At 41.4% G+C, this 15,121-nt stretch overlaps 1 protein-coding gene across 1 annotated transcript; it reads left to right on the plus strand.

The window, feature by feature from the left end:
* Nucleotides 1-163: 163 nt before the first annotated feature.
* lmx1al (LIM homeobox transcription factor 1, alpha-like) lies at nucleotides 164-14,383 on the plus strand (the record flags this gene model as incomplete). The annotated part of the gene is made up of 9 exons (XM_080510902.1): nucleotides 164-207; nucleotides 2,018-2,106; nucleotides 2,931-3,120; nucleotides 12,505-12,737; nucleotides 13,157-13,320; nucleotides 13,496-13,573; nucleotides 13,657-13,777; nucleotides 13,885-14,040; nucleotides 14,226-14,383. 9 exons carry the CDS (start codon nucleotides 164-166, stop codon nucleotides 14,381-14,383), a joined length of 1,233 nt encoding a protein of 410 aa, XP_080367028.1.
* Between the last annotated feature and the right edge of the window lie 738 nt (nucleotides 14,384-15,121).

The following is a 15,121-nucleotide window of genomic DNA, read 5'->3' on the forward strand; positions in this document are numbered from 1 at the left end:
CACACGGCTGCCGGAGAACACCGGAGACAATAGGCGGTACTTTGGGTCATCATGGTCTTTGGATTCTTACCATAGGCAACATGCGCGCCGCACGCTGAGACACAGGTGGACCATCTGTGAACACCTGCCTTCATTCGCCAGTCGAAAGTTTGCCCTGGTTTAAATGTTGCCAACCGAGATTTCTGGAGGAGTGTGTTTCACGTCAAGGTAGGACTCCGCAACTCAAGAACAGGTTGTCAGTGCAGGCAGCCTGCTGATTTACAAAAAAAAAAAATAAAAAATAAAATGTGTGCTTCTGCGCCTCCGTACCAGTGGTGCCACCGTAACTTTGTGTATTTTGACAAATGTTCAGGTTAATAGAGAACAAATCAATAATGGCATTTCTGTCTTGAAGTTTTGTGACGTACCCTTTGACCTGACAGTGCCGTCAAATATGTCAAAACGGTATCAAAGAGAAGTCGCGGGTTCGACGCCAGGTTTTAAATAATTTGTGTCGCGGTTCAGCCTAAATGATGCGTTTATTTGAACAAGTATATGACAATTACCAGCAATCACTGATCGGTTCCTGTTTTGATTGCTGCAGCTGTCCTGTCCAGTGGTTCCATCGAAACAGACGTGATGCATAACAACCCGACATGGTCATCTTTATCTTCACAGATGATTAGTCCAATTAAAATAAACAAGCACAGTAAAGTGCTTGTTATAAAATTATGTTAAACAGAAGAAGAAAAAAAATGGCGAGAACGTCCATATCAAGCAGGGTCAATATTTGACTTCATACGTTGTTAACGTAATGTTCAATGGCGCATTAATAATGACCTTCAACAAGCCTCATAAAATAAGTTAATTGTATTTCCTGCAACTGCAATTCGAGGTGATATGCCAAGCTTTTTTTTAATCATTATTATTATTATTTGAATAAACAATTCTGAAGACATTTCCCCAGGTTGTTATTGTTCAAGCTGTGCATTAGACATATATGACATGAGTATATTTAACCAGCAGTTAGGAAAAAACCCAAATCAGATTATTTGTATTTACATAATTGCCTTGTTTTATTCAATTACCGCATGCGCCAATTTTATTTATTCTGAAAGGCTCAGCCAACAGGCCTTGGAAATTCTAAATTAATAATTAAATAAATAAAATTGCTTACGAACACATTTTTGTTTCAAAATAAACAGGCCAAATGTCATAAAATACAGACATCATACTACAGACAGCATCATATAATTGTTTACTCACCTATATACGATTCTGCCTACAACAGTCAAAAGGTAACATAAAAAAATTAAGATTTTCTTGTCCTGATTATTGTGATTTCAAATATGTCGGATTTGGTGTTTTTTTTTTTTAACGAAATGTATATAAATTTGAATGCTTTGACAATTATTATACGTTTCATTATTATATGTTTTTAGCAAACATTAACTGTGATTTAAAAAATATTCAATGCAAATCAACAATTTCTTTTTTAATAATTTGATTCCCCCCCCCACCTTAAAATAAAATATACATTTCCAAAATTAAAAATGAAAGACGAGCGTTTTTGTTCAGATAATTTGGTGTGTGTGATTTTGGTGCGTCCGAATGTGCGTATTATTATTGTTTATAAAAAAAAATATGAATTTCAATAATTGATATTTAAAGCCTGGCCTGCATAGATTTGTATTTTAAGCTGCATTTAGGACTTTGATGTGACAAATAAAAATACTTTATTTGGATGTTTTCCTTTCTTTTGTTAAGGAATATTTTCATATCCAGTACATTGCGTTGGCTCTTTTTTTTCGTTTGAGTTCAAGGTGTGCGCCTACAAATATAGTCAAATTTTAGAATCATCTCTTGAGGCGATTATAAATCGGAGGCGAATATAAAATTGAGTGGCTGTTAAGCAGAATCAGCCTCCACCGTTCGAAATTTCATCTCAGTCATTGACTTTTTATTTTTGTTTTTTCCCCTTCTGGGTTCACTGTTGTTGATTATCCAAAAAAGAAATTCTGGATTTTTGTGTCTTTAGCGATCACACTGAGGGGAGGAGAGAAGGTATGAAAACAGAGGAGAGCCAGCAGTCCTGTCTGCAGCAGCCTCCGTCCTCCACGCCTTTTGGTGAGTGTTAAAAAAAAAAAAGCAGTTTGATGATCAGTACAAAGGCGGCTTGAACTCATATCCTAACAGATCGCCACGTCGGGATACAAAAGTTTAGGAACCGACTTGTGACGATGATGAGGGGAAATCGAGTTTATTGTAGCACTGGGGATGTCTACATATTGACACAAAAGAACATTGCCATTGAATGTCACTTAATTGTCAAAGCTAAATGAAACATTTTTTTCCCCTTCAAAACAGCAGAGAAGACTTAAAAGACAGAACAAGTTTTCGATTATTATATTATTAGAATGAGTTTTGTGTGTGTGTATTACATAATGATATTGCAATTATTAAACTTGGCTATTTGTCACCAGTTTGTCACCCAAACTTTCTCATGCTCATGACACTTTTTTATGAAGATGATGACAATTTCAAAGACAAAGTAACTGAATTTTAGATGGCATTTGTGAAAACAAGGTGGTTTGTCCCCCCCCCCCCCATTCAGAAACGTGTGCCAATAATGCCATATTTTATCATATCCATTCAATTTTGTAATTTGACCACTATAGCTTCAATTTCTCTGATATTTACATATATATATATATATTAAATTATGTTTAGACGCCGATTTTAGAAAGCAAGTGAAATAAAACAGATTTAACATCCATAACTTTCCAAAAGATTGTGAAACAATTCCTATTCTTCATATCACATGCGTTGATTTACAGTGTCGCGGTTCCATGGGAAGGGCTGGACTGTTGAGTGTTTTCCGGACCCTGGTTCAGGCCTCCTATCTCTCTGTGTCCCCCCCCCCCTCCCCCGCACTGATGTGCTCCCCTCAGGTCCAGAGTACAGAGGAGGTGGGGAGGTGTGCGCGGGCTGCGAGTCCCCCATCGCCGACCGTTTCCTGCTGCGCGTGAACGAGCGGTCTTGGCACGAGACCTGCGTGAAGTGCGCCGTGTGTTTGAGCGCGCTCACCGGGACCTGTTACTGCAGGGACCGCCTGCTGTACTGCAAACACGACTATGAGAAGTAAGAGCGCAACGCAAACACGCACGAGTTCATCAGGAGTTGGAAGGAGGGAAACATGCATGTCCCACACACACACACGCACGCACACACACACACACACACACACACACACACACACACACACACACACACACACACACACACACACACACACACACACACACACACACACGCACACACACACACACACACACACAGAGAGAGAGAGAGAGCGAGAGAGAGAGAACCAGAAATCTATTCTGTTTCGGTGTTGTTGATTTAACTTTTTAAAAAAAATATGAAAAAGAAAAGTTTATATTTCAAAACAAAAATTGAATTACAAAAAAAAGCCAAGCCACATATTTTAAATCAAGAACAGAGCTGCAAAGTTTACATGTCAGGTGTTGCAATTGTCGTACTGCTTGTATTATGGACGCAAAAAAAAGAAAACAAACGGAACTAAACTTTAGATTTTATGTATTTTGTCCAAGTGTAACGGTGGTACATCTAAAAGAAAGAAGAAGGAGAAAAAAACCGTTAAGTAAATTGCATTGCATATAGAGGGCCATGGTCTAGGTTATGATACAGTGGACAGAGTAAGAGCCAGAAAACCTGAGGGAGAACCCCACCCCTAATGGTGCATTTTCTTGTTGTGATTGTGGTCTGAATATTTGGTCTCAGCATATACAGCATATTGATGTTCACATTAGACCAAATAATCATTGCAGCTCCAACAGCTTATAATGCAATCATGGCATTCAAACCAAACCTCACATGTGTATACACCACTGTGTAAAACACTTGGAAGATTAAAAAAAAAAAAAAAAGAAATTATTCTTTCTCTCTGATGATTCAATTACAATGCACATTTTTAAGGCCATATTGCATTTTTTGCTTACGTTTTTTTTCTTTCTGGTGTGTGTCTGCGGTCAGTGGATGTGCCTGCATTGAGGGCTCACAGGGGGATGGACAGCTTAAGAGGGAGAGTGCAGCTTGTTATCATTGTTTTGAAAAGTGTCAGACGGCATCCAGCAGCACAGACTCTCCCACTGTACCTGACATCTGGAGGAGAGAGAGAGAGAGAGAGAGCGAGGGAGAGAGAGAGAGAGGGAGGGAGGGAGGAAGGAACTGGCTGATGAAAGAATCATTGTGTGACGTTTATCTGGAAAAATGAGTGGGAAACATGGAGGCAGTTGCTCACCTTAGATGAAGCGTTCAGTTCACTTGCAGCGACAGGACTGAAAAGCGCATTTGTTCTTTTTGTGTAATGACTGTAATCGCAGATGCAAATTAATAGTGAGCCTCTCCTTGGCCACGGTGTTGATTTAGTCCCCTATACGTTGCATATGGATAGTTGCCTTGTTATGTGAGTCAGTGCCAGACCTGGCACGCAGTGATGCCTGTGACCTTCAGCAGATCAGCAACAATGTCTCCTTGTTTTCCCTGCAGTCTGTCCATCAGCGCCTTACACTACATACTCTCCCCCGTCTACAGCAGGTGTGTGGATTGTAACAGATAGCCATGTCCAAGAATTTTGATTGTGCTGAAGAATTTTAGAGAGACTGCTGCATTTTTAAAACAAAATGAATACTCGGAAGTATTGTGATTTTATTATGGGTTCCATCTGTTTCATAGAGGCAAACGCAGATTGTTTCCCCCACAATGTCTGTAAACAATGATACATTTTCTGTGCGCGTCAGTAATGAAATTATTTATGTTAATTTAGAATGTGTAGATGAAATGCATTCACGGCAAGGCAACATCTCACAGAGGTTTTCGGCTCATACTGGGCTGTTTCCCATATCTTCCCCATGCAGTGATTCTGATTTGTCCAAATATTTTTTTAGTCATTCTTTGCTCGATTAGATCACGCTGTACACAGAGAAGACTGGGTTCTCCTCCCTGACATTTTCTGAGATTAAACATAAAACACGTTGTAAAGCACTATTATCCTATCATGTATTTTGCCTAATTGCTGCGCAATAGACGTATATACAACATAGGATGAGTTTACGTATCTTGAAGGTAATCAATGCAACTAAGCATTTTTAAAAACAAACAACAACAACAACATGTGAACGTCTATCCATTTAAAATGAGGAAACAAATCTCATTTTGAAATGTGACCCATCCCCCATCTCAATTCGTCGGGACCACTCTGCCTCCAAGGCAAAAGTTTATCTAACATTTGCATGTTTAATATTTTTGAAGGACACTTGTCTTCAATTGTGTTCCGTTGATCAGCATGTTGTTTAGAAAGACAATGTGTGGCTTTCCCAAATCCTTGAAGGTGACCTCAGCACTCATATTAATCACTATTTAAAATATAGGCTTGGGTGTAGTTCCTCAAGATCACACATAAACAACCACCGCGCCACCACTAAATAAATAAAGAGAAAACCGAGGTATATCTTTTCAGTCATGCCAGTTTTGAGTTTCCCTCGTCTCAATCTGTTATGGAAATGAGGGGATTTAGACACAATCAACTCATGTGCATCTTGTGGATTGTGGATTTTTCTTGTGGATTTATTTTTGTTTTGAAACCTTGAGAAATTCTTTGGATCTCCATCCTGTTATGGACCAGATGTTCAGCATGAGGCGTTAGAATCAGACTTCCCCACACACACACACGCACGCACACACACACACACACACACACACACACACACACACACACACACACACACACACACACACACACACACACACACACACACACACACATATACACACACACACACACACACATTTTCCCGTATGAGTGTTTTTATGCATACATACAGTACATCCCTTCTCCAGCCAAGAAAGGCTGAGCAGTCTGAAGTTTTGGAAAAAAGAAAAGCATTTACCACAGAGGAAGCCTGGGCATTAACGAGCAACAGTTTTCTAAAACTCTAAATGAGACTTGTTAGAAATTCAAATGCCTTGTATTTCTGTAGCTTCAAATGTTTTACTTGATATCTATAATTTACTCGACGTTTTCTTAATAAAGAAGGTTGGAATATAAATGTGATTTTAAACATTTTAAAGCAACCAAAGCCGATAATCGGATGAGAAGACGGACGTGCAGGCAATAAGGCTCACCTTCATTGTCCTGCTGTTTTTACACAGCCATTGTCATTTACTCAATGGCTTGCTATAATGGTATCTTGCCAAGCTGACCAGTATTAAGACCAGTCCTCCCTACTCAATAGTGCTGAGCCCCGACAGAAAGGAGGGTAGCCTGGCTGCTCGGAGCCCGCGAGCTCCCTTGTAAGCCCCATAAAGGCAGCTTCAGCACTGTGAAAAACAGGTCACCGGGGTGGTTATTCACTAAACCTTGAGTTTAATACCTCACTCGGTGGGGTGGAGGGCACTGAGACTACATTGAAGTTTACAAACCCTCTCATGACAGACAGAGAGAAGGCGACCCCGTCGCCACAGTTATGGAATCATCCTTTCTTGACGAGGGAGATGTATGTGCGCCCAACGCTAATGACCCATAAAAAGCATCCTCTCAGTGCAATAATGTCAGAGAACTCCTGAGTTCGAGGATGGAAACAGTCTCTTCTACGTCTTCTCCCGTCTCTACCTCCGTCCCACAAAACCATTTCTCTCCCTGTCTTTCTATCTGTTGCCTCGTTCATCACTGTCTGCTTTGTAATAATATTTCTCTATTCCAAACCTCATTTCCTTCTCGTTGAGATTGATAGCAGCGATGACACCAAACAGTTTATCTCTCCGTTTATCCCTTGTTTTCTCTTAATCGCCCCACCCCCCTCAGCGCCTCTTTGTGTCTCAGGAGGGGAATGAGAGGAGATGGTGGGGAGGCTGATTGGGCATGGTGCTAATTGCCCCGCACTCTGACTGTCTGCGATGACAGGCCTGACAACCGGGCTGCAGTGAAATACTGTTAAAGAGAATTATGCAATGATATATCAAACAGATCACAAACCCTCAGACGTGTCAGGTGCTTCTCGTTCAACAGTGATGAATTAAAATGTGAATATTAACACGATCGTCCTTTTAAGAATCTATCCAGTGAATAAAAGAACACGTTTTTAGTTTTGTTAGGAGTTTGCCAATCGTGCAAAAAAAAAACTTTTGAAAGAGTGCTTGAGAAAAGAAAAAAAAGACGACAACAATTTGTTTTTCCAGGAAAAAAAAAAGAGGAACATCTTCTCAGAAATAAATCATGGCTGTGAGATGCTAAAGGGAAAATTCTAGACCATTTCGTGAATTCTATTTTTAAAAAAATCTGTCTGCGAGTGAAAGGAAGCTGTTTAGCTCATGGGTTTAGGTGATTCTTTGCTGCGCTGACATTTTGGGATTCCTTCACTCAACAGGCATTATGCCTTCACCTACCACTTATCGGTGGCATTCCAGGTGGAAAGAAAAAGGGAATGGTGACGTTTTGTGTAATGATTTTGTCGTATGGATGTAAAAACATGAGGAATGGCTCCTAATGATAGAATAAGGGGTTCAAGGAGGAATGAAGATGGTAAAAAGAAGGTGTCTCTGGGTTTTCTGAAGGGAACAGTCCCAGGGAGGGGCAAATTTTTTATTTTTTTGTCTGGGTGAGAGTGTGTGTAAGTCAAGCAGTGGGGGTTTTGGGTGGGGTAGGGGGGTGGAGGGGTGGCATGAGGGGGTAATATTGCCACTGTTTTTGCATAATGTGAGATGAGACCCCATCATCTTTCCTTCCCCACAACAATTTTATAACAGACAGCTAATAAATGTTTCATGGCAGAACAAGCTGCTCGCCTCGGCTTTATTAAATCTGAGATAATAAAAGCAGAGAGGGAGTGGAAAAAAGAGAGTGCGAATAGGGGGTCGCACCAGAGAGGGAGAGATACTGAGATCGACGTAGACTTTCCTTAAATCGACCGGCTGTATCTCCTGTTTCTGGGGCAACGGGTCCCGCTGTCCCCCGCCACCCCCTCCCCACCGCTTCCCGCTCCGCCAGAGACAGACAGGAAATGAGAAACGGGCAGACAGGATATTGCGTTCTGGTGGCCTGGGGATTAACTGTTTTATCTAAACTAACACACACCCACTCACTCATGCACACAAACACACATCTATATCCTGACACATAGCATTCATTCTTGGTACCATCAGGTGTAGATCACACACATCCAAAGTCATATATCATGCAGACCATGCATATCATGCAGGTTGTTACTTCCCAAAAGTTAGGACTAGAATATTACAACCGTTAATGTTGCACTCGTGTGGCGCTAGTTATTGTTACCATTGTGAGCGATTTGCAGTGGAAGTCATGCCGTGTAACTGTACAATTTTTAGAATAGGTCTGCATATACCTCATGTATGTATTTCAGACACTGTCTGCCACAGCAACATTAAAAAAGCTCTTAATAAATGCAGTACAGACAATTTCCAAATTTTGAAGCACACCCATGAAACAAGTGGACTGCATGATTCAACTTTATTGACGCATGGACGGACATGGTGTACAAATGATAGCATCTGTCAGTGTTTTATTGATGTTTGTATTCAGTTACCTTATCTGTGTTTACACTTACTGTGCCCTGTGTATGCCTGTTTTCTGTGTTTATGTGCTACGCACGTGCGCGCACACACACACACAAATATATACACACACACACACACACACACACACACACACACACATATATACACACACACACACATATATATATATATATGTATATATGTATGTGTGTATATATATATACACACACACACACATACATACATACATACATACATACATACATACATACATACATACATACATACATACATACATACATACATACATACATACATACATACATACATACATACATACATACATACATACATACATACATACATACATACATACATACATATACATGTACATATACATATACATATACATATACATATACATATACTTATACTTATACTTGTACTTTTACTTGTGTTTGTATATATTTCGTCATTAATACATGTGTGTATTTCTGTGTGAGTGTGACTACTGAGTGGTGGCAGGGTAGCAAGTATCGTGGGGAATGCTGGGAGATTTTAATAACACAGAAGCAGTGCAGGGAGATTTAATAAAAGGAGATGATGTGATTACTGAACCCTGGCTCTGAGCCATTTTGCTTCACAGAGCAATATCCGCCAAACACACACACACACACACACACACACACACACACACACACACACACACACACACACACACACACACACACACACACACACACACACACACACACACACACACACACAACACACACACACACACACACACACACACACACACACACACACACACCACACACACACACACACGCACGCACGCACACGCACGCACAACCTCACGCACACAAAATTACACAACACAGGCACGCATCTTAGAAATGGATGCTAAACAAAAATACAACTTAAAAATAAGATTGATGCATTCATTTGTTTTTTGTTGGGGTTTTTTTCATCTTTCACCTGGATGTACCTTCATTTCCAGGGAAGACCCATTTGTATCTGACACACTTCAGTCATAAGTAGGTAGAGTGCAAAAACTAGTGCATCTCAAACCCGTCATAACACGACGAAAGGAAAAAGAAATGCATCAAAGATTGTTGACCAGGTAGAGTTCAATGACAAACGGCAGATGAGTGGCCAGTCTGTGAGGAGCAGCAGTTTGAAGATGAAATGCAGCTTTCTTAGAATTAGGATCCTTTTCTTACATGTGTACCACTGATCTGACCCAGGTAGAGTTGATGGAGCGCCACATCTCAGAGTTAGTGTAACAATACCTGCTCCTGTATCAATAATCATCAGTTGTGAACGCAAGCACAACAACTGCAATTGCTCCGAGGCACATACATATTTATGGTATGATTGTATTGCAGTCCAGACAATGTCATACTTGTCAGACCTCGGAGGCAAAACAAAGCCACATGACACAGCTTAGGGAGATGACAAAGATTCTGTTACTCTGTTTGCAATGTCTGGGATTGGCAATAAAGCAAAAAGGAAAGACCTGATTATGCCAACACTTACAATAAAGCACCTTTACTCACTCTCTGCATTTGATCTCATAATCAGTGAGCTTGTAATTAGTTGTGCCCCCTAACCCTTCAAAATCCATGACACTGAACACGAACTTGCCAGCAGCCAATCTTCTTGAGGTTTTGTACAGCTTGCAAGTTTGAGCTTCCTTTTCAGTCTACTGTGTACCCGAGCATCTCATTTCTGTGCAGTATATACAATGAATATTACCGCCTCGTGAAAGGAAAGTCCTTTAAATCTGTGATCCACTTTTTTTCCCCCAGAGACTTTTGCACAGCTGGACTTCAATGCTTAAAATCAATGTTTATTTATTTATTTTTACTTTTCTGTGTTGAAATAAAAAAAAAAAAATGCAAAATTTCCACTAAGCAGTTTTTAGAGGGAAGGTCAGTTTAATAGTCACATATTGTGTGTACAACTGGTTGACAAGTATGTGTTTACAGTATTAAGTAAAGCTACATTGACCTCAGTTGCACAATTGCCCTTTCTCCACCATGTCCATAGGGATTTTTTTTTGTTTTTTTGGGAGGGAAGCAGCACCCTGGTCAGGACCATGTGTGAATGATACTTCTATTAGGGGGATTAGACTGATCTACTTACAGACCCCCCTCTGTGGCAGTTGCCCCAAGTTGCCTTCATTTGCTGCGTTGAGTAAATTCCTACCGTGCTGTGTATACCCCGATTAGGGACTGAGGGACTTAACCACCAACATCATCAGCCATCATGTCAAGCAATCCTGACAATTCTGTGATGTTGTATATGGTTCCCAGTGAAAGGAAGTACTTAGGATGCAAAAAAAAAAACATGTATTCAAATGAAGACCGAGGCCACACAGAGTGTGTTGAGGACTACATGTGTGAGATACCATATTGGCATGTGGGTTCCTGCAAACAATGCATGGTGTAAACATCGCTGTGAAATGGGAGAGTGTGACAGTCGATCAGTTAAAGCACAAGGCCCAGACGTATTAGGCGCGTGTGGGGTGGCATATAGAAGTATTTGCGTTTGCTTTGTGGCGTTAAGTTAGCGACACTGTCATTTGGGGAATTTGGGGAGCGTTTGGCAGATGGATTGAGAAAGATTAGCTGTAGCAGCTGCGTTTGGGACAGAATCACCGATTAGGAGCTCTAATGTGCAGACCTGGCTCCCTCTTTACACTCCAGATTTGGGCAGCAACACCTTCCTATCACTCAGTCAGGGAGCGTCAACACTTCAGCCTTCATCCCTTCCTCCCCACCCAGTTCCATCCAACCCCCCATCTTCTTTTCTTTTTTAAACAGGTTTGTGTTTTGTTGTGGTGCCCTTTCTGGTTGTATCAAACAACATACGTGTTTGTTGTCCTGCCTATTTGTTAGGCAGTGATTTATTAATGATTCAATGTAACATCACACCATGATGGGCAAAAGGTATTGTGGACACGATTCACTTGCCAAAATTAGACTCGGTATACTGATACACAGTGAGTGGGTGAATGTGCAAATGTCTGTGTGCATGCCTGTGCGTGTGCATGCGTGTGGGTGTGAAGGAGTACCTGTTTTTGTGTGTTTGCGTGTGCATAAGTGAGAGGAGAGAGATTAACCCCATGCTATCCCCAATCCCTGGTTATGAGTTTACAGCGTCTGTCTGGCCATCTCACTGTTTAAATAACAATCTAATTAATCCTGTCTTTATTAGTTTCGGTGAACTGGGGAGGCAGGCTGGGAGGGCATGAGGGAGAACTGGGAATGCTGGCAGAAAATACTGTGGAAGGAGGGGGAGGCAACCAAGTGCAAGAGCAGGGATTTGAGAGGAATTTAATGGTAGAGACTTAGGCCCTGTGAATGGGAATAGGGATGTGAAGAGGCAGGAGAGAAATTTGAAGGGCTATAACAAAACACAGGAGGAGAGATGGAGGGACAAAAGGGGGAAAGTGGTCATGGGGAAAAGTGATGGACCATTTAAATGATATATATCTAGTTTTTAAAAAAAAAAGGCTTTAAAGTTGTGGGTGGTATCTGGATAGACTGGAGGTCAACCCTGTTAAACGGATACCAACATTTAAGGATATAAAAGAGAAAGACTTACCAGAGGCATCTCTTATCATAGGCTAACTACTGCCCCCTACTGGCACGAAGGAGAAAAGAAAATACAGTCTTAAATCACAGACTACTGTAGCTCTTCTCAACAGATGTTCACCTTGTTGCGCTGTGAATTGGGTAATGCTTATACGACCTTTAATTAAGAGACTGTGCTAATCTCCAGAATCATTGGAGCTGAGGGTAAATGTATTAGATCTCCCTGTTTGTCACTCCGTCATTAATTACCCCAACTCACCTGCCAATGAGCAATGCCGTCCTGTTAAGGTGTTTCTAAACGTATCGTGTCTCTCTGCATTTCCAGGCTGTTTGTGAGGAAGTGCAGTGCCTGTCTGCAGGTCATCGGACGCTCTGAGCTGATAATGCGCGTGTTAGGCCAGGTGTACCACCTGGGATGCTTCAGCTGCTGCGAGTGTGAACGCAGGCTGCAGAGAGGTGATGAGTTTGTGCTGAAAGAAGGCCAGCTGCTCTGTCGAATGGATTATGAAAAAGAGAGGGAAATGCTGGCCGCTATTAGTCCCACGCCAACTGAATCAGGTAAAGTTGCTTTCGTATTAATATGTTCTGTCCAAAAATGTATTTAGGCTTGTCTTATATGCAGCAGGTCCAAATCCTGTTTTACTACAAGAGGTCATTAAACAGCAATTCAAAAGATCATACTATTTAATGTAAAGCGAATCTGTAAATAAGTAATTATAAAAAAAATGGTATGTAATAGTAAATATTGAAATAGGTCTTGAATGGATTTTGATGGATGGTGTTCAGAGATGCTCCCTGTTTTATCTATTTGACAGTTATCCCCATTTCAGAATCAAAATCACCAGCAAAAACAAACAAAATGGCACTGAACCTTCTTTTCACTGTTAAATTTGTTAAGATATTCGCCAACTACCAGAACTAAACGCATTCCCACAAAGGTCGGCGCTATTGTTTCATAGTCTGCTTTCTGTGCTCAGTGAAAAGTGAGGATGAGGATGGTGGTGGAGGCTCTGGCAGTGGAAAAGGTGGTGACGAGAGCAAGGAGCACAAGCGCTCAAAAAGACCACGCACCATCTTGACCACACAACAACGGCGTGCTTTCAAGGCCTCCTTTGAAGTGTCAGCAAAGCCGTGCCGCAAGGTGGGTGGATTCGCTTGTCTTATCAGTTAGAAATGTACGCCACAAAATACTCCTTTCAAACTCCATTGTGTTTGGGTCGAGGTGTCGGTCTGCACTGCAGTTGATCAAGTTATGTTTGACCCCGCCAACTATGTGCTTTAGAAATTATCTATTAAAAAAAATGTCTAACTTGCAGGTGAGAGAGACGCTGGCTGCTGAGACTGGGCTAACTGTGCGTGTTGTACAGGTGTGGTTTCAAAACCAGAGAGCCAAGGTGAGTTTTTATGAATTTTCTGCTTGTTTCTTTCCAAGCGTCAACACAAAGGGTTAAAATTGTGAAGTTATTTTGTGCCTCAGATGAAAAAGATAGCTCGCCGACAGCAGCAACAGCAGCAGCAGCAGCAAGAACAAGAGCAACTCGGGGGGACCAGGAGAGGACCCAGCAGAGGGGGTCGCCAAAGCAACGACGACAGCGAGGGTAAAGAAGCAGTGTTGGAGAGAAAAAAAACAAACAAACTGAAAGGAAATTAAATGGAGGCTGGCATGACTCAAATGTTTTTTTTGTTTTTTTTCTCCTTCACACAGATGGATCGAGTACCCATGGCATGGATGGGATGCTGGGATATCCGTCTCTACCACGTCAACAGCTACTCTCTCTGGACCCGAACATCTATGGTGGAGAAGCATTTCGACATGGGCTGACACCCCCACAGCTGAGTAGTGAGCAGCTTCACCCATATGGTAAGACAAGATGTAAAACCGGCAAGTTCTCAATGGAGAATCTCTCCCAACAATCAACTTTTTTTTTGTCATGATCTTGAATGTTTGTTTTTTTTTTTGTCCTTTTACATTTTTAATATTTTTTTGTTATTGGAAGAATCGCAGCACAATTCATGTCTCTCACTTCTTATTCACTTTCACTGCAGACTCAGAAACAGTGTTTCATGACCTGGACAGCGATGGAAGCCTTGGACACCTTGGCGACTGCCTCTTAGCAGCAGGGGAGGGCGGGCTCCTGGCAGGACGAGTGGGAAACCCCATTGACCGCCTCTACTCCATGCAGAACTCCTACTTCACCTCCTGACCCCTATAAACTGTCACCCTTCACCCCCCCCCCCCCCCCTCCCATTCCACCTTTCACCTCAGAGATGCAGCTAATGGGGTCTGTCCATCAACATGCTTGTGGGACCTTTCTCCTTGATACACTGTATGCCCCAACACACTTCTGAGCTTTTATCACAGGCTAACATTGCCATAAGTCAGATACAGTCTTAATGTCACTTTGCAGCAGGCTGGCATAATGTTCTCACGTCCTCCATCAGTAAGATCACATGCTGGAAAAACAAACACTGTAAATGTCCAACATAAAAGATCCCCCTTTGTATTAATGTACCACATGACATGCCCCCCCCCCCCCCCCCGCCGCCCTCCACAATAGATTGAGACCCTTATTATAGCTTTCAATATTTAACAGATCATTAATTACCAACAATAACTACTGGTTGCTAAAGATGAAATCATCAATCAAATTACACATTTGTAATTACCAGTCTTGGCAGGTCATATGAGCAGCTGAGGGTCTAAGATAAATTAATATGTTGCGTAACCTCTTTTGAGTTGCCAGAATTAGTGCTTATTTGTGCAAGGATGACTGCATTGTATACACTACTGTATATTGATTGGAGTACAATTGCTCTCAGGTTAGTGTGTGCGTGTTTATGTAACCTGAGCCACAACTCAGGATATTGTGCTGAATATGATCATTTAACTTGCCCAGTGACTTCAAGAAAAAAAAGACTGCAAAGGAAAAGAAACTATTGGT

This window comes from Blennius ocellaris, assembly GCF_963422515.1.
Source record: "Blennius ocellaris genome assembly, chromosome: 16".
Taxonomy (NCBI): Eukaryota; Metazoa; Chordata; class Actinopteri; order Blenniiformes; family Blenniidae; genus Blennius; species Blennius ocellaris.